This window comes from Vigna unguiculata, chromosome 7, assembly GCF_037176805.1.
Source record: "Vigna unguiculata cultivar grain cowpea cultivar isolate G323 ecotype 2 chromosome 7, ASM3717680v1, whole genome shotgun sequence".
Classification (NCBI taxonomy): Eukaryota; Viridiplantae; Streptophyta; class Magnoliopsida; order Fabales; family Fabaceae; genus Vigna; species Vigna unguiculata.
Window position 1 is genome coordinate 36256007 of NC_140798.1, and position 20477 is coordinate 36276483.

At 33.3% G+C, this 20477-nt stretch overlaps 1 protein-coding gene across 1 annotated transcript; it reads left to right on the forward strand.

The window, feature by feature from the left end:
- Positions 1-708: 708 nt before the first annotated feature.
- Positions 709-19776, forward strand: LOC114191629 (serine/threonine protein phosphatase 2A regulatory subunit B''beta-like). The gene is made up of 13 exons (XM_028080926.2): positions 709-1430; positions 4512-4751; positions 4859-4964; positions 5084-5183; positions 8208-8313; positions 8447-8537; positions 15369-15510; positions 16502-16649; positions 17140-17249; positions 18349-18505; positions 18607-18732; positions 18815-18966; positions 19409-19776. Exons 1-12 carry the CDS (start codon positions 1281-1283, stop codon positions 18953-18955), a joined length of 1617 nt encoding a protein of 538 aa, XP_027936727.1. The 5' UTR covers positions 709-1280; the 3' UTR covers positions 18956-18966; positions 19409-19776.
- The last annotated feature ends 701 nt before the right edge of the window (positions 19777-20477 follow it).

The window sequence follows — 20477 nt, forward strand, 5'->3', positions numbered from 1 at the left end:
GTGAATAAATGTAACTTTTTCTCACTTTAGTGGCAAGAGTTTAAGAATCAAAATCAATTTTTTAAATCTTGATATTATTATCATATTAAACTCAGCGCGTACTATTAACCTATTATAATCTTATCATAAGTTTGCTTCTATCTTTCAACCTTTTGTTAATGCATTATTTAACTTTAAGGTGTACAAAATATTAAAAGTTTCAATTTCATTTTATCGTTACTGAAATACAGACAAACATAAAAGATAAATTATAAAATGTCAATTAAAGAAGGACAAAATAAGTAAAATTTTTTAACATAGTTATAATGTAGTAAGAAACAAGATATAAAGTAGAAATCTTTAAACATTTTTAATTCTTTAACTAAAATGAAAGTTTTTCATTGATAATAGGTGTGAACTTTAATTTAAGTCAAATACTGAAAATATTTAAATATTGTCCAATAAAGAAAACCAATTTCATTACTTCTAATGACATTGTTATATTAAACTTTTATTTTTAAATATATAATGCTATTTTTTATATTATTGGCAAAATCATCTTAATTTCTTACATTTTCATCTCATCAAATAAAACCCGTTAAAACTAAACCTGTAAAATAAAATAGTTTTCTCTATTTTCCCACCCGAAAAAATTCAAAATTATTCTGGCAGGTAAAAGAAAGGTTTGGTAATCAGGAATCACTCACTCGCTCTCTCTCGACAGTTTCAGTTGGTACAGTGCGTGCACAGAACACGGACACAACAGATAAATACAACTCTACTGTTTTATTTTACCTCTTTTCATTTGTGTTTTCTTTTGTTTTCTCATTCATCACTACCGTTTCGTTTTGTTTTCTTTGCCTCGCCCTCATTCCTTTTTCAAACCTCGAAACCAAACAAGGGTTTCTTTTATTTCTTTTTTTTTTTTTTTAATTTCCCATTTCCCCTTCACTTCAGACTCCAATTTTCTCCTCTCCCAATTTGTTTCATTCCTTGATTGTCACCAAAACCGTTTTTCCCTCTCATCTATTCAAATTTCCTGGAATTTGCAACTATGGGGTGTGTTTCAGAGAAGCCAAGCTGCAGGACCCTCTGTGTTCATCTTCTCCGGTACCCATGATTGTTTTTGGCTGAAAGTTGTTAACTTGGTTGCTGGGTTTTGGTAACCCAAGTGGTTGAAGAAGGGTAGGGGAGGAATCGGAGTAATTGTTGAAAAAGTGGGGTTTAGGGTTTTTGGCGGGCTACGGAATTTGTGATTGAATTAGGGTTGTTGAGTGCATGAGAGGTAGAATTGTGTTGTGATGGATGTGGAGGAAACTGAGGAGTTGGTGTCTTTGGACACAGATTTGTTGCAGCTTCAGGAGGTGTCTCCTTTTGCACTGAAATCGAGTCATTGTGTTGTTGAGGAGCTATTCACGCAGTGGCTTTCGCTTCCGGATACTTGTCGCCTGGTACATATATACATACGTAGTTCATTTGAACTGAACCACTTATGCTTTTCTATGAATCAATGAATGATTTTGGCTATTCACTTGACTAGTGGACATGGTGCAGATAGAGTTGTGTAGGGTTTTTTTACCAGCAAATTGAGTGTTTTTCTTTTGTTGCATGGGGGGTTTTAGTTAGCCAAATTGAATTAACATGTGACCCAAGATGTTAAAAATCCAAAATAACTGTGAAGATAGAAAACTTTTGTAATGTTAAAATACTGATCCTGATAATGAAATGAGTTAATTCCTAACGACTTATCATTCCAATCGTGCTGGATATTGTGAATCCCTTGGGCTACGTGATTGTAACTTAACCGTTTACGTTCATTTACTCTTCTCTATATGCTCTTTAGTGAATAACTTGTTGTTTGAGCATTCCTTTTCTTCCTTTCAAAGTAGCTTTATAGTGTACAATACTAACGTAGAGTTCATTGCCACTTGGAAGAGATTTCTGATTCTTTGATCTTGAAACGTTACTATCCATTTTGGCTTTTATATTTTAAACACAATAAATGACCCTTTCCATCTCCTGCCAAGTGCCTTGATGGAACTTTTAGATTCCAATGACCTAACCATAGGAGAGGTGACCTCCATTTTGATGTCTTGAATTACAGTTCTTACAGTCGACAGATATTTGTTATTTTCTGTTCAATTTAATCAGCAATCTGAAAGAGGGTTCTAGTATAGGAATTATACTGCTCTCATGCTCATTGTCATCAAAATCGCATGCTGAGTCATAGAAATGTATGCTTGTATGCTTCTGTGGTGCCTGAGTGAGTTTGCTGTGCCATAAAATTCAGAAATGGGTAGAATTGCAGCACAGAATTGTAGACTTAGAAGAATTGTAGAGTTTCTTGATCTGCTTACTGCCAGGTTCGAAAGTGTTTTGCCCAATTTGGGCTTATACAAACCTAGGTCCATAAACGAGGTGCTCACTAACCCTAACAAGAAACCAAAAAAAAACATTTCTTGTCTTCATCTTTGACCTCGTCTCCCAAAACATGACTCTGCTGCTTCTACCGTTCTTCACTGTTTCATCTGGTTCTGTTATGTCAGGCTGCAGTTCTTCCCCTGGTTTGTCTGATTCACTTTTTCTGGTTTGTTTCTCTTTCTGTTTGCTGTTTGTGACTAAGGAGTTGGACAATGTCGATCTCTGGAATGATTATGATTTTAATTTGAATGATCTATATTTTAGGTCTAGGTACTGCAGTACTATAGTAGGCACTTACAACTTAAGTTTTTTGTTGTGAGCTATGAGTTCCGTACGAATTTATTTATTGACTTTCTTATGCTTGTGATTTTAAGCTTAATTGAAAGAATTTGTGTGTTTTAAAGGTATTGTTCTCTTATATGTAAGTTTTATGAATATGTATGGGTTTTATGAATCTTGAGGAATGTTATGCAGGGTGATACGTTCCACCATTTTTATTCTGTTTAGCAGAATCTATAGTTTGATTTCGTTGCTTTTGCTGATATGCTTTCATTTCTAGATCATACGAGGAAGATTTGTAATGTTGAGGTTCTATTGATACTTTGTGGCTTGACAGTTCTAGTTTATCATTTATAAGTCATCTTAAGCACTAGCTTTTATGAATCTCTCTTTTATTTTAACAAATGCCAACAGATAAGGTTATTATGATATGAATCTCTCTTTTATTTTAACAAATGCCAACAGATAAAGTTATTATGAGATTTTTGAAGTGATGTCTTGGTTTTATGCCAGTTGTGTCCAATCGGGTGCATTTACAGCCATTATTTGATGATATAATTAATTTAAATTGAATTATTCAAATGTTGCTAAAATATTAAGTTGTGATTGGGAGTTCATCTGGACACTGGAGGAGGATGCTATTCATATTTCTAGTTAAATTTAGATTTTTAAGGGCAATCAACATGATACTTTAAAAGGAAGTTTATTCTTACCCTGTGGAAACATCAACAAAATAATATTTATGAGCAATAGCTAGAGTTGCTAAAGAAGGATGACCTGTTTCAATAACAATATGTTGAAAAAGTAAGGATTTGTTTGATTGTACCTTTGTTTTTTTAAACTATTTTATAAAACAGCGTTCATAGATTTCATAGAGTAGAAGTAGGAATAATGTAGAAGTACACGAAAGAACATGAGAATAGAAAACTAAATCAACTTAGAGATGCTTTGGTTATACAAACTAACAAAGATATTAGTTTAGAAAAGGGTTTTCGAAAACTACTCTTACCAAACATGCTCTTTTCTTTATTTTTTTGTTTTTTAAAAGGAAACAAACAGGCCCAACCACTATAATGTTTGACCCCATAACAATGTTGGATGTAATGATTACTGAAATATGACATTTTTTTGCATGTTATTGACAAAGGAAATCTGAGAATTTGTTTTTTTCCTTTCTTGCTCAATAGTAGGTTTAAGGGAAACATTTCTCTTCGTAATTTATTTTTTCACGTCCTAAATCTATTGAGGAAAACAAACCGTGAGTCTTCTGTGCAACCTGAAAATCAATGATTAGCCTGGCCAGGCCTGGCCTGGCCTGGCCTGGATTTAGTGAGGGAAATTTTGTCCTTTATGCTTATTTAATAAAATAAATAATTCTTTTACTATGTTTGATGACTGAGACAATTATTCTTATTTTATCCTCTTTCCTCCTTGTTCCTTGCTTCTATTGTTAAATCTTCTTATGCATTGTGATGGAAGTGGTTGAACTTCCACATGATTCACACAAGGATGAATTTTAAGCTGTGTGATTTAATAGAGTAAATTGAGAATCACCTAAAAGCAGGAAAGGGCATTTTATTCTAGATGCATTAAATTATTGTCATATAACTTTAAATAATCATATCAACGGAATAAACATCTCATTAATAGTTTAAGTTTAATACCAAGGCTATAGATTAGAGTAACCAAGTTAAGCAGTCAGAGTATAGATGTTTTATTCTAATTTTTAATGACCATCTCCAAAACACCACCTTGTTCTTTTCTAGCTATATTTTTATGGTACTTTTGTCTTCATCTGTTTAATTTTTTTCATTAATGCACTATGAAAACAGGTTAAGTCATTGCTTGCTGATGCAAAGGCAGGAGCTGCTTTGAGTACACTTGAGAACTCAACAAGCACAAATGCTCTGTCAAGCAATTCTCTACCTTCCTTGTTTCCTGCCGGGAGTACACCACCACTTTCTCCACGTAGTTCATCTGGTTCCCCACGCACCACAAAACAGAGGAATAGTCCTTCATTAGGATCTCCACTAAAACTAGTCAGTGAACCTGTAAGGGAGGTCATTCCACAGGTATTTGTTAGTATTGACCGATTCTTTATTTTTTCTCTATACTTCTGGTTTGGTTATACTAGAATAGAAAGAATCAATTAATTCCTTGTTTTATAATATGCTTTCAGTTCTACTTTAAAAATGGCCGTCCACCACCAAATGAAATGAAAGAGCATTTCCTGTATCAAATTGATAGTCGGTTTTATGGCCATGTGAATGGTCTGCAATTACATGGTGAGAAGTCCTTTCTGAGAACATGGTATTAGTGAGTTAATTAGTTCTAAATTCTCAATTATGATAGTTATTCTGCTGAAAGGCCAGTTCCTTTTTCAACTTTTGTTGTTAATTTGCAGAATTTAAGTCTGTTGCAAAAGAGCTCTGCAAACTTCCCTCATTTTTCTCCACTGCTCTTTTCAGAAAGATTGATGTCAATTTTACTGGAACCATAACAAGGTACCAACTCTCTTATTGTATCATTTCATTTGAATATTTTATTGCATCAGATGAAATACTAAAGTTATTGAACATTTTAACTCTAAATCTATCACAATGTCTAAATGCGGGTTGTTTCATAAATGCTAAGAAAAATTGGGCTGCCAGATGTTTGCTGATAGAATGAGCTTTCGAAAGTGGTTTACTTGCTGGATGTGGTTATGCCTTTTCGAGTTGGGCTTGAGATAGGGATTGAGTTTATGAGGTGTCTAAGTCCATCGATGGAGGTGTTTGTTTAAGTGTTTGGTTCTCCTCCCTTAACAACTAGCTTGTAAGGTAGGGTTTTTCAAGTGCTTGAGTGCATGGCATAGCTGGTTGCCAGTCTCAGAATAAGCTACTTTTGGAGGTGTCAGGTTTCAAGGGCTGCGCTATGATAGGAACTTGGGTATTCTGAAGGTGCCTAAGTCTCACACGGTTGAAATGCCTAATAGCATATTTAAGTGTTGGGTTCTTTCTTAGCAACTAGCTTTAAAGGGAGCTTACCGAAATGCTTTAATCAATCTGTTTAGTGAATTTTTAGTTACTTCCATCTTTTCCCTCAAATGAAGGAAAAATATATTAACCTTAGATAAAACCACTTATATTCTAAACCATTTTATTTATGCTGGATGACATTATGTGTGCTTCGTTGACCCTGATAAGAAGTACCTTGGTTGGCAATTTGACTATTTTTCTAGTTGGTGATTTTAGAATTCGTTTTTGGAGGACTCACTTAACTAGATTCACATTATGTTGTTTGAATTCAATTTAGAAGGGTCCTTTTGCTTTGATGTTGATTAGAATTGATTTTGATAGAATTAGTTTTAAACTGCTGACATAATTAGGATGTATGTTCAAATCGTTCTCAGCTGTAAATATATATTGGAATGTATATTTTTCTGGTCTGTTTCTGTATTTGTGTTCACTGTTAACTTTTCTGTGATGAAGAAGATGGAAGAAATTATTACCTCTTGTAACTCGTGAATTATTTATGAGTTTGACGATTTTATTTATTGACTTTCTTTACATATAATTATGAATTCAAGCTTAATTAAGTATTTGATATCTATTATAAAAGGAATTTTCTCTTATTTATGCCATGTTTTATGCTATGATGGGATATGATACCAGTGGATATGACACGGGGATTTATTTCATCTTGTAAAATATAGCATACAATACATTTGGAATATGTATCTGAGCTTATATATAATTCAAAAAATGAAATAAAATGCTTTTGTAATATTTTTAAAAACCATTCTAAAATTGCCATACTATTATCCAAATTGAACATACTAAATATCCTAAATTGAATTGTATATAGGAACTAGCAATGGCAATTATAGTCTTTAACATTACTAAATATAAAATGAAAATTGTAAATCACTACTTATTGCCTGTTGCCTAAAAATAGGAATAGTATCAATTTCATCCCCTCCTTGAGCATCATATGTAAATAAGATAATTTCCATATTTATGGTTCATCAGGAGATAATCGTGCCAGTGTAAGGTTTCCAACATTATCAAAATATTGCCTCTATATAAAAATAAATAATAAGAAAAAATATGTAAGTGGGACAAACCTCATCTTAGAGTTCTTTTCTAAAATGATATCAAAGTCTATCCTAGTAAGGTTTATTGGATCTATCTCATACTAGTTATCCGACTACCTACAAATATCCAATACCAAGTTTGAGATATTTAATCCTCAGTGTGAGTGGGCGTATTGAATATCATATTTATATGACTAAATTATAGTATATAAGTTAGTACAAACTTCATCTTAAAAGTCAGTTTTTTGAGGTTGAGTTAGTTTTGAAGTCTATATTTTAAGAGAGTGAATAAAAAATAGTATCCTATATTTAAAGGAAAGAAAAATATCAGAGGAAGAAGACAAAAGAAGTGACAGAATGCACTCCCCATAAAATATGACAAGAAGAAAAAATGAATACAAGCACCACATTAATTAGTTTTCAGAAGAATAAGAAATTGAGCACAGGCACCCCTTCATCTAGCTTTCATGGCTGCACCACTTTGAATAATTTTCATTTTCTGACCGTGTAACAGAAAATTGAAAGTGACATTTCAAAACATTTTTGAGATATGGGAAAGATATCTGAAATGCTCTATAGAAAGTGAAAATGTATTTGAATTGAAATCGAAAATTGAAAAATGTATGTGAAACAATCTCGATGATATGTTCTTCAAATACCCTCAATCCCAAAGAAATTGGAAAACGTATCCTTCAAGGCTGTGACATGTATCTTTTTCTGATATTCACGCATCTGTTTTGATTTATTTTTAATTATTGATACTGTGTGGATTTGTATTTTAAGTGTATCCAATGTGTTACATACATCCTCAACATGGATACTTTGGCTTCAAGAATGTGTATATGTATGATGTATGTGTATGTGTGTGTGTATATATGTATATATATACATGCACACGCACACATATAGGAATCTTGTGCTGTGCTTGTATTCCATGATTTATGATTCTGTTTTCCCTGCCCAAAGTATCTTGAGTTTGACTATCTTGGCCGGAGGAGTGTAAAACACAGTTGTTCAAGACTGATGTTTATTGTGCTTCTGCAAGACATTTGATAGTTGCTTAGTCAATGTTATTTGTTTCATACCACTAACTAGTTATTAAGGAGCAAAATGCCATGCCTATTAGATATCAGTTCGGCATAAAGTTGAATGTGGTTATAAGATCTGATTGATTGTTGTCCAGTGTTTTAAATTTTTATTTATTGTTTTGAGATGACTCACATAATTATTTTTAAAATGTAGCTGGGATTGATATCACCCTCACTATTTTACTATGATTCTTGCTTTTCTGTGTAAAATGTCTTTCATCTTAACGGATCATGACTGACTTTCCTAGAGAAGTTGAATGTCGACAGATTACATATCATAATTTACTATGTTGCTGTTTGGGACATTTCGTATTGGTGTTACTGCCTGTTGAACTAATTTCTCAATTTCGTGACATATATTGTAGGGATCAATTTATAGACTATTGGATTCGGGGCAATATGTTAGCTATGGATTTAACCACACAAATATATACAATACTGAAGCAACCATACCGAACATACCTTGCACAGGTTTGTTTTCTTTTGTACGCTGTCATTTGTATAGTCTAATGTATTTTTTCTATTTTCTGTCTCTCATCATGAACTATAAGGGGCTTTAAAATAAATATTAAAATTGCATTTGGATTTTCTATTTTGATTGTAGGATGATTTCAAACCTGTCCTGAGGGAACTATTATCCACTCATCCTGGATTGGAGTTTTTGCAAAGCACGCCTGAATTTCAGGAAAGATATGGTAAGGTCATATGAATTAGATAGAGTCTTTATTTCTTAAAATGTTAATTAAATCAATAGATATCATAGTCGCTAGTCTCACCTAAATTTTATGAAGGGCATTTAATTCTGATGGCAAGGTTGGATTGTCTGTTTTTAGTTTGTTGCTTTGGGGCTAATTTCTTAGTGAAAGTCTGGGAATTGTAAAAATCTCCATTTAAGATATGATTTCCTTTAATTTCCGCCCACTTTTTTCTTTTAAAGTGGGCATGCTAGAATGCAAGCAGTCTGACATTCTATTTGTAAAAGAGTCATGATGGAACGCATTCTTTATCCTCCTTTGAAATTGGAAATCTGAGTAAAAATACCATTACATCATACTAGAGCACTAGCAGAAAAGTACCCTTACTTTAAGAAATCAACAATCCACATAAAATAACAACTCACTAACCACCAATCTGAAATTTGTCCAACATTTTGAAAAATTGTTATAATCGTGTAGCGGAATGATTCACGAGTGGACAAAAACCAAGAGGGGTTGAATTGGTTTATTAATAAAATTTGAGACTTTAAAATTTTTTCCCAAAATTTACCGTTTAAATGAAAGATTCAGTTCTTTAAAAGCAAGTGCAGTTTAATAAAGAGAGTAGGAAAGATGAAGTATTTATATTAGTTCAGATTAAAAGACCTTACATCTAGTTGTTAATCTCTTAAACAAGGAGATTAACTAAATCACTATGATAAAGGCAGTACAATCAAATAAGAGAGTAAGGGTTTAGAGAGCACTTCTCTTGAAGACACAAGAGATGAAAACACTTTCTTTGAAACACATATAGAGGATGACCAACTTTCCTAGCAATAACAACACTCAATCCCCCAAGAACACACTTGGTGAAAGTTATTGCTCTACCCACACTAGGTTTTTCAAAGCTCCTTTCTTAAAAACACTCAGACAGTTCTTTAGCAATCACAACACTCAACTTCTAATGCTCAGAAAGGTGTTTTCGAAAGTGGAAAGGAGTTCTATAAATAGAGATTCGAAAATTAGGTTAAGAAATTGAAAAGACATGTTCCAACTTCAATGATAATCGATTATGACTTATGATAATATTGTCATTTATGATAATCGATTATTTCGGTGACATATATGAAAATTGAAGAAAACTTAGGATAATCGATTATCATAAGTGATAATGGATTATCACAGTGCATTTTGCAAAAATAAAACCTTCCCAGAAGGATTAAGTGCTGACTGTGGTTTCATGACGTTTCTAAGCTTACTTAAACTACAAAATACAATAAAAACTTATTACAAGAGGCTTTAAACAATCACTAAATATTCTTCCAAAAATCTTCCAATATTTACTTTGTGGTTCCTTGCAATTGTGATCATCACAACCTTTGCAACTCAACTCTTCTTGTTTTGCCAACAATTTCCCCCTTTTTGATGATGATCAAAATTTGCGTTTAAAGCCTGTGTAATATCCTGCACTTTACAACTTATACAGAGAATACATTAAAAACAATATGTTAGTTTGCTTTAAACATTTCTCCCCCTTTTTGATCATTAGACAAAAAGAGCAAAGGAGAGAAACTCCCCCTGATTCAAAGAATCTTTAAAAAATTTAACACAAGGAAAAAAATCCACTAAGTCTTATACTTTATTTTAAATACAATACAACGCATCCAAGGCAAACAAACAACAATATAATAAAATAACAAGATACAAAGCTCCCCCTAAAACTCTGCACTCATAGCATCATCATCCTCATCTTCATGAGCAAATTCCTCATCAAATCTATCCTCTAGACTTGATACTCTGTTATTTAGGCCCTTAATCAAACCAACTACTTCTTCATGACAAGTGTTGGAAAGAAGAAACAATTCTTCTAGTCTCCTATTCATGCTTAAAATATTCTCCTCCAAGGAGAAGGAAGATCTCCCAACACCATTGGAAGAGCCAACTTGAGTGTCAACAGTAGGTACAGGAGTAGAGGGAGGAATTTCATCTTCATCTTCATATTGGGGCATTTCATCTCTGTGAATGTATTGATCTCCAAGGCAGATAAATTTCATCTACTTTAGTGAGCTATCTAAGATTTGATTTGCATCATTAGTGCGATGAACTTGTTCATCAAATGTGTGCACGCCTTTATATTCACAAATTTTGGAGATGAGCAGAGAGAATGGTAGAGGATATTGAGGAAGGTGTTTTGCTTTGAGCATGGTATCAAGAATCACACTTGGCCAATCAATGATAATACGGTTTAACATCCCATAGATGATCAAGAGATCTGGTTCGCTGCATTGAGCATGGTTTGTGCTCCGGGGACACAATATCCAAACAATAAGAATCTGGATGAGACACTCGTCTACTTTGAGAGCTCCTGCTAGTAATTTTTGCCTACATCCTGTTCGGGATTTCTTAGAAAGGATTTGTATCCAAGGATCCTGTCGAACCATCAATGCCAACACTTAGAATCGGTGTAGTATCTTCGTGGATGGAGAATTTTGCGACATTTTCCCAGATATCATTGTCAAGAAAGATCTACGACTTTGACTTTTGTGAAAGCTACTCCATCACGGAATTTGTAGTTATTATAAAATACTCTTACTAAGTCAGGATAATAAAAACCTTGCATTTCAACAAAGTGCTTTAATTGCTCAACTCTCTTTGCAGAGCAGGTAATCAAGTACTTGGCAGAAATGCGAGGCTCTTACTATTTTGACTTAGTAAGAGTGTTTTACTATAATTACAAATTCCGGGATGGAGTAGCTTTCACAAAAGTAAACGGCGTAGATCTTTCTTGACAATGATATCTGGAAAAATGTCGCAAAATTTTCCATCCATGAAGATACTACGCCAATTCTAACTGTTGGCATTGATGGATTCGACAAGATCCTTGAATACAAATCCTTTCTAAGAAATCCCAAACAGGATGTAGGCAAAAATTACTAGCAGGAGCTCTCAAAGTAGATGAGTGTCTCATCCACATTCTTATTGTTTGGATATTGTGTCCCCGTGGCACAAACCATGCTCAATGCAGCGAAGCAGATCTCTTGATCATCTATGGGATGTTAAACCATATTATCATTGATTGGCCAAGTGTGATTCTTGATACTATGCTCAAAGCCAAGCGCCTTCCTCAATATCCTCTACCATTCTCTCTTCTCATCTCTAGAATTTGTGAATATAAAGGCGTAAACACATCTGATGAACAAGTTCATCGCACTAATAATGCAAATCAAATCTCATATAGCTCACTAAAGCAAATGAAGTGTATCTGCCTTGGAGATCAATACATGCACAGAGATGAAATGCCAAGTATGAAGTTCTTCCTCCTGCTCTTGTACCTACTGCTGACACTCATGTTGACTCTTCCAATGGTGTTGTGAGATCTTTCTTCTCCTTGGAAGAGAATATTTTAAGCATGAACAGAAGAATTGTTTCTTCTTTCCAACACTTGTCATGAAGAAGTAGTTGGTTTGATTAGGGGTCTAGATAACATAGTATCAAATCTAGAGGATAGATTTGATGAGGAATTTGCTCATGAGGATGCTGATGCTATAAGTGCAGAGTTTTAGGGGGAGCTCTGTATCTTGTTATTTTCTTATATTGTTGTTTGGTTGCCTTTTATTGTATTTAAAATAAATTAAAAGACTTAGCGGATTTTTTTCCTTATGCTTTTTGCCTTTGACAATCTCGGTCTTGAAGGCAAAGTTCTTCTTCATTTAATCTACCCAGTTCAAGCTTGTGCTCCCTTAACTTTTCGAAGAGAGCCACTATGGACATTATTGCAAGGTTCTATGACTCCATAATGGTCGTCACCTTTGGCTGCCAAGTTCTGTTTAAGGATTTAAGAAAGTTTATATTCAACTCATCAGTAGCGAAAGTTTTACCTAATCCAGTGAGATGGTTGACAATGTACATGAACCGTTTCTGCACATCGTAAATGGTTTCTCCCTGCTTACGAAACATCTCATACTCTTGGATCAACAAGTTCTTTCTAGCACGTTTTATAGTATCAGTTCCTTCATGAGTCACTCGAAGAATCTCCGACATTTCACGTGCACTGGTGCAGATAAATATCCTGTAAAACTCGTCATAGGTTAAGGCAGATAAATTATGTTTCTCGCCCTTAGATCATATTGGGCTCTTCTGCTTTCATCTGCAGTCCATTGAGCAAAGGACTTTGGTTCTTGCACATCATTAACATAAACAAATGGACCATTTATCATAGCATACCAAATACCCTATCAACATATTCCAAAAAAATTTGCATTCTTACTTTCCAAAAGGGATCATTTACTCCCGCAAAAAGTAGAAGTCTGTTACTAGAGGCACCCTCGGCAAAGGTTTGGTTTTGTCCAACCATTTTCGAAATTTTTGAATTACTATCAAAGTAAGCTTTGATACCAATTGTTATATTCGCGGAGTGGAATGATTCGCGAGTGGACAAAATCCAAGAGAAGGGTGATTTGGTTTTATTAATAAAATTTAAGACTTTAAATTTTTTTCCCAAATTTAGCATTTAAATGAAAGATTGAGTTCTTTAAAAGCAAGTGTAGTTTAATAAAGAGAGTATGGAAGAAGATGATGAACACAAGTATTTATACTGGTTTGGGTCAAAAGACCTTACATCCACTCGTTAATCTCTTAAGCAAGGAGATTAACTAAATCACTAAAATAAACGCAGTACAATCAGATAAGAGAGTAAGGGTTTAAAGAACATCTCTCTTTAAGACACAAGAGAAGAAAACACTTCCTCTGAAACACATAGAGGATGATCAACTTTCCTAACAACAACATCAACACTCAATCCCCAAGAACCCAATTGGTGAAAGTTTTCGCTCTACCCACACTAATTTTTTCAAAGTTTCTTTATTAAAAACACTCGGACAGTTCTTTAGCAATCACAACACTCAACTTTTGATGCTCAGAAAGGTGTTTTCGAAAGTGGAAAAGAATTCTATAAATTGAGGTTTGAAAATTAGGTGAAGAAACTGAAAAGACAAGTTCCAATTGCTACTGATAATCAATTATCATTTATGATAATCGATTATGCCAGAATAGTTTCTAAAAACAATATTTTTCGCTGATAATCGATTATCGACGATTATTCCAATGACACAGGTGATAATCGATTATCACAATGCATTTTGCACAAATAGAACGTTCCCATAAGGATTAAGTACTAACTGCAGTTTCATGACATTTCTAAGTTTACTTAAATTACAAAATACAACAAGAACTTTATACAAGAGACTTTAAACAATAATTAAATATTCTTCCAAAAATTGTCCAACTTTTGCTTTGTGGTTCCTTGCAATTGTCATAATCAAAACCCTTGCAACTCAATTCTTCTTGTTTAGCCAACAAAAACTGCAGAGACAAACTAAACAAATCCTGGTTTCAACCTAGTTAAAATAAAAAAGGGAGGCATAGGTTGAATCCCTAATGTGTATAGAGCACATAGGGTTATGCATTTATAAATAAGAAAATACAAAGAGATAGGCCTAAGCCCATTACATCTAACAAACCTAAAACACCTTTGTGTCCAAAGGTGTATTTGGTTTGTCTTTTGAATCAGGCAATTTTACAGATTGAGAGTCTAAGGAGAGGGTATTTGACCTTTTTGAAGCGATTAATGAATTTTGTTTGTTATTTATCAGTTCATTTCACTGCAGCTGGTGTTGTCTTTGTTTCCTTTGAGAAACCAGCTCCAGCTAGCATCTACAGAAGAAGAGCAATAAAAAGATGACTTAAAAATGTATATCACTGCCTATTTTAAAAGATAGGACTCTGTTTGTCTGTGTATATATTCAAATATAAACTCTGGTTGCAGGATCATATCAGCATAACTCTGACCTGTGTGGTTCACTAATATATGACAAAAAAGCATCTTATTCTGAACACATTAATAATGGGGTTTAATTATACAGTATACATAAAAAAAAATTATTTACCTATACATTCATGATGTCTCTTTAGGTCTGATTTTTTTTTCTGGTTTCTTTTTTTGGTTACTATATCAATTTCATGTGTAGTTTTTCCCTTATCAACTTCTGTTGGTGTATGTGGAAGGGGCTTGGATAGAGCCATCAAAAAGGTCCCAACGCATGGGTCAACCTGTCCAAGATGTGTTCCAGCTAGGCCTGGAATAAAATCTTATAACAATGGGTCAAAATATTGAACCCAACCCACCTTGATTGAACCTGTGGTATGGTCGGGTTGACCCATTAACCTACCTAAAAAAATCCTCTAATTGCAAAGATAATGTTAGATTGAAATTTTAATTCTCCAATTTCTTAATTATGGAATCTTAATTTTCATGTATCTTGTTTTGTTAAATACATAAAAAATTAAACAGTAGATTTTTTAATTTTTCATTTTAAAAGTGACTTTTCAAAATTTTGTTAGGCCAACCAACCTGAACCGAACTAAAATTTTTCAGTTTCATGTTAAGTGAGCTAGGTTGGGCAGCCTAGCCTTTGTTGACAGCTATCGGCTTGGTTCCCTTAAGCACGCAGTCTCAGTTCAATCTCAAAAAATATAAATTGGAAGGGTACTCTTGGGAAACCAAATAAATATCAATTAGTAACATAAATATAACTTAGGTTTTTAACTTTCAAGAGTGTTTATTCTAGGTGGGTTGTCATCATAATATAATTAGTACAATCAACTTACCATATTAGATATATTACGTCTTAGGAAATTTTGTCTCACTGAGCTTCAACTAAAGAATTTCAATTCTTTTAACATATTCTTGTGTTTAAGGTTTCTTTTCTACATTTTTTATCGAGAAGTTCTCAGGCTATTTCTCACTGCTGTGCTATGTGTTTTTTAAAACAGCTGAGACTGTCATACATAGAATATTTTACTACATGAATAGGTCAGGAAATGGCCGACTTACACTGAGAGAATTGAAACGTGGGAACCTAATTGATGCAATGCTTCATGTAGACGAGGAAGAGGACATTAACAAGGTTCTGAGGTAAAGGCTTTTTAGCAGAAAAATCACTAGATGTTCTATTGGAGGCATACCCTTGTCCTAGAAATTTCCTTTCGTTTATTGGCATGAACTCCTATAGAGAAGTGCTTTTACCCTGTGAAACTAGTTGTGCTCATTGAATTCAATCGATTGTTTTATCCCTATTACTTGTATTCTGAAAGGCTGGCTAAGGCACTGGAACAAGTAAAATTTAAGGGTCTGTTTACTTAAAAGAATTTTTTCTGTTTTCCTTTCTTGCTTTAACTTTTAATTAGAAAAGGAAAGTTTAGAAGAGTTAGTGAGACTATATAGAAACATTTCAGGTTGAAGAACTGAACTAGCAATTGCCTCAAGCTTATGCCTCAAATCTCAATTTATACTAATTAGTGGAAAAAGAACCGAGGAATATCTGATCATGCTTATATAATCAATTTTGGTTTATGCTTCGAAATAAATGAACTGCTGGAGGAATAATGCAGGACTTTTTCACCACCCTAATCCTAATTACGAATCAATTCCCTCCCAAATCCATCACGCAAATTGTGGTCCTTAATTTTAGGGCTCAATATTTCTTAAAACCTCACAAGCAAAACACCAAAGATAAATCAAATAACATAGCTTGAAAGAATTTAAGGTCAGAAGAGAAGGCTGCGAGCAAATGGAGATTCTCTGAATTCTGAATCTGATGAGTTATTATTGCGTTTTCTTGGTTTGCTAGTTCTGAATATATTAATTGAATTGAACAATAGAACAGTAAACATCCTGACAGATCTATCCCATATCATTATTGGATGCAAAGAAGCAACCTTTAATATGTGGGCAACTTCCTTTGTTCTTACATGTGCTTGGTCGATGTTCATTCTTGAGAAATTTGATCCCTAAGATATTGTAAATTCATAATTGGCTATCATTTTCAATTTAGATATTTCTGTAGAATTCAGTTTTTTTTTTTTTTTTTTGTATTTGCTTCATTAATTGTCTTATGGAATTTCAGGTACTTCTCATATGAGCACTTTTATGTCATTTACTGCAAGTTTTGGGAGCTCGACACAGATCATGACTTTTTCATTGATAGAGAGAATCTTATTAAATATGGGAACCATTCTCTTACCTATCGGATTGTTGATAGAATTTTTTCCCAGGTCTGTATAAATTTTTCGCTTTTGCCAATGTGCCAAGTTCAGCTCTGCTCTACTGTGTACAGATATAGCAAGCCTCATTGAAAATTGATAGTGTGTTTGGAGCCAAAAATTATTATGAATTGATTTGATTTATAAATAAATTTTGCCCTTGGTCGATGCTACCCACTGTGAATATTCTGAGGCAATAATTAAATTACTTAAAAGAAATGAGTTCCATTCATTTCAATTTTTTTCTCTGATAATTACTTCAAAACAAGAAACCTGATTACTAATCTTTTGTGTATTTTAACATATTTTAGGGTAATAAAGTAAATTACTTTAATGAAATTAATTCCATTAATTTTTAAGGTATCCCAAATGTGGAATTGATTTGCTAATTAATGATTTCAATTTTTTTACCTGATAATGATTTCCAAATAAGAGAACTGATTACTTAAAATCGTTTTTGTATTTTAACATATTTTCTTTCATATGCTTTAAACTGTTCTAGGTTCCAAGGAAATTTACCAGTAAAGTTGAAGGGAAGATGAACTACGAAGATTTTGTTTATTTTATACTTGCGGAGGAAGATAAGTCATCCGAACCTAGTCTAGAATACTGGTATTCTTCCCACCCATCTTAAATACTGGAGATACTTTTTGCAACAATAGAAATTACATCTTGACTAATATATGACAGGTTGGATCATAAAATGAATGCAAGTTATTTTCTTCATTGTTTTACTAACTCTGAAAATTTTCTAATAATAATATGGATAATCCTTATATCTGTTTTTTTATTCTTGTAAAGGTGCCATTTCCCTGTCTTGTGCTAAAACTTTCTCTAATACGGACATCTTGAATAGGTATTTCATTAGTTGTCTTTCCTGTTAGCCTTCATTTGCATCCCACGAAATTGGGAGTGCAAAGACAAGAGAAAGAAAGTGAGGGGAGGTCACCGGTTTGCTTATGAAGAAGGGGGTGAAAGTTGGAAAATCAAAGAAGAGTGTGTGAGAAACTTTCTGCCCAAATGTGGGATGAAATAAGTGAAAAGTTGAAATAGCATCACGTAATTGATTATGTTATGTTTTTCTACCACATTTCACGTTAAAAATCACCCTATAATTGCTTATGAAGACCACATAATTGATTATGGAGTGACATATATGCGATCAATTTTTTTTTCAAATTCTTAAATATAATCAATAAAATAATAATGTCAATAAAAAAGGTTATAATAAAAACACTTTAATGTATTTTTTCTTCATTTCTTTTAATCTAAATTGCTTTCATTTCCACTCATTTCTGACCTCTTCTGTTCCTTTTTTTCTCATTCCACTCCCTCGCTTTTCTTCACACCATTCTCTTAAATTTAGGAAAAATTGTATTATTGCATTGTTGTGAGATAAGTACATAAGTTTGTTCACAAGTCTTTGATACTTTTCCTTATCCTCAATAACATCCTGCTCCACACTTTCTAACTTTGTATTTGCATCAATTGGTGTATTTGTTCTGCATGCTTTTTTACGTGTTTCTTTTAGCAAGTCAATAATTTAACTTGAGTATTCGTTTTAAGATTATTGAAACTTACTGCTTACTCAAGGTTTTTGAGTGTTCAATATATTTCTACATTGTAGATTCAGTATCTCAGTAACAATTTTAGAAGTTAACTTGCTGCAATTTTTATCTCTTTCACCCAATTTTTTTTTTAATTCTTGTAGGTTCAAATGCATTGATTTGGATGGAAATGGAGTGCTGACACCAAATGAAATGCAGTTCTTTTATGAGGAGCAGTTGCATCGGATGGAGTGCATGGCCCAAGAGCCCGTGCTTTTTGAAGATATATTGTGTCAGATTGTAGATATGATTGGACCAGAGGTTTCTCTTTGTTCTTATCCTTGCATCTTTGCTCTTTTTACTTGTTTTTTGTTTTATTCCTCTGCAGTATATGCCAAGTGGTGACTGTCCTACATTTGCAGAATGAGGGATATATCACATTACGAGATGTTAAAGGAAGCAAACTTTCTGGAAATGTTTTCAACATTCTTTTCAATCTCAACAAATTTATTGCTTTCGAGACTCGTGATCCCTTTCTCATACGGCAGGTAGAAATAAGTTTGAGATCCTATATTGTTGACATGAAGGCTTTAGTAATGTTGGTTACATCTAATAACGAGTTTTGTTTAGGAACGTGAGGATCCAAATTTGACCGAGTGGGATCGTTTTGCACATAGAGAGTATATTAGGCTTTCCATGGAAGAAGATGGCGAAGATATGTCAAATGCCAGTGGAGATGTCTGGGAAGAATCACTTGAAGCCCCTTTCTGAGGTTTAATTAGGTAGGTGGTTACAGCCATATATTCATTTAATAAGTTGGTTTAGTTTACACAAGGATGCAACTCATATGTTTCCCCATTATTATATAAACCTTGGTTAATAGTGAAAACTCAGTATCATTATTATTCTAAAAGTTTTCTTGTCAACATTATGTTGTGAATGTCAAATTCATGAATCTATGTGACTAAGGTAATACCCCAACTTGCGAAGTTAAGATTGTGTCAGTCTTCCACCCTGTCTATTATACCTTGAAATTTTAACAAAGTAGGTCTTCCAAATAATATTGGAGCATATGACTCAGTTGAAAATATGAGAAGATATATTGGAGTATAACAATTTCTGTTACTTCTTTGGATTGTGTTCTAAATCTTAATAAACATAACCGTGGAAAGGTTATTTAATACATTTGGTTTTAGGCCTAAACAGAGATCATGGTAAATGCAGGTGAATCAATCGAAGGCAGTGTATTGTGGCCCCTGAATATGACATGACGGTAAATGTCTACTAATAGTGTGCTGTGCTCTAGAGAGAAGTTTCCCTGATATCTGTTTTAGTAAGAAACTAAGAATAGCAAGTGCCCTGAACAGGGTACGAGCAGGTGCAGATTTGTTGTTCTTGTTCATATACATATTTCTTAGAATTATCTTATCAAATTAAATTTCTGTAAAAAAATCATGGAGAGTTTTTTACTTCAGTTTTTTGTTTCCTTCTTTTTTTTTTCTTTTACAAATTTCATCACTGGTCAATTGTATTAAACTTTCAACGTTTTTCTTGTTATACAGTGAAGAGAAAGTGCCATATCCTTTACCTAAGGATCTGCAGTGCTGTTTTTTCTTTATCTTTTAAAGAAATCTATCGTTTTAGTTGAAAAGATTTATCAACTCAGTTTGATTCTTTATTACGGATTTTGGCATTTATTGGATAAATTATTTACTACTCTTAGAGTACGTATGATTGATTTGGCAGGTAACTTGTCTATTACTATGATAAATTGTTTCATTTTATGTTTGTGTCTTGCTCAGAAAACGTTGATTATCAAATCAAATTTGGATTGGATTTTAGTTGATACGAGTACCTAAAGTGCAACCAAGAGTTTTAACGAAATGTTTGTATGGAAAACTCAAAGTAGTTGAACCTAATCCTCTTAAGGTTAAAAATGTTAGTATGAATTATTAAATGTTCTGATCATTCCCACGAAATCACTCTATGATAGCAAATTCTAACGTGTCAACAATTAATACTATAAATAGTATTAATATCCACAACGTGATCATCCATGCATGCATGTACGTATATGCATAACATAATTCCTTTTCAAATTTTAGATTATTACGTCCACAAGACATAACGTGGAATTGGTACAAACAAAGCATAATTTTAGCGTTCCACATGCAAATGCTATTAATAGCCTTTGAGTGATTCTCCACATTCTATTCCACAAACGAAGGAATCAGAGAAAAATGATGGAGTCTCAAGATCCATTGTTATTTCTTAGCTTCATTACCACTATAAA

Excerpts from the sequence above, each read along its gene's own strand:
- LOC114191629 (XM_028080926.2), top strand. The coding sequence starts at position 1,281 with ATGGATGTGGAGGAAACTGAGGAGTTGGTGTCTTTGGACACAGATTTG. Across the intron at positions 4,752-4,858 it reads TAAGGGAGGTCATTCCACAG|TTCTACTTTAAAAATGGCCG; the intron begins GTATTTGTTAGT and ends ATATGCTTTCAG. Across the intron at positions 16,650-17,139 it reads TTGATAGAATTTTTTCCCAG|GTTCCAAGGAAATTTACCAG; the intron begins GTCTGTATAAAT and ends AAACTGTTCTAG.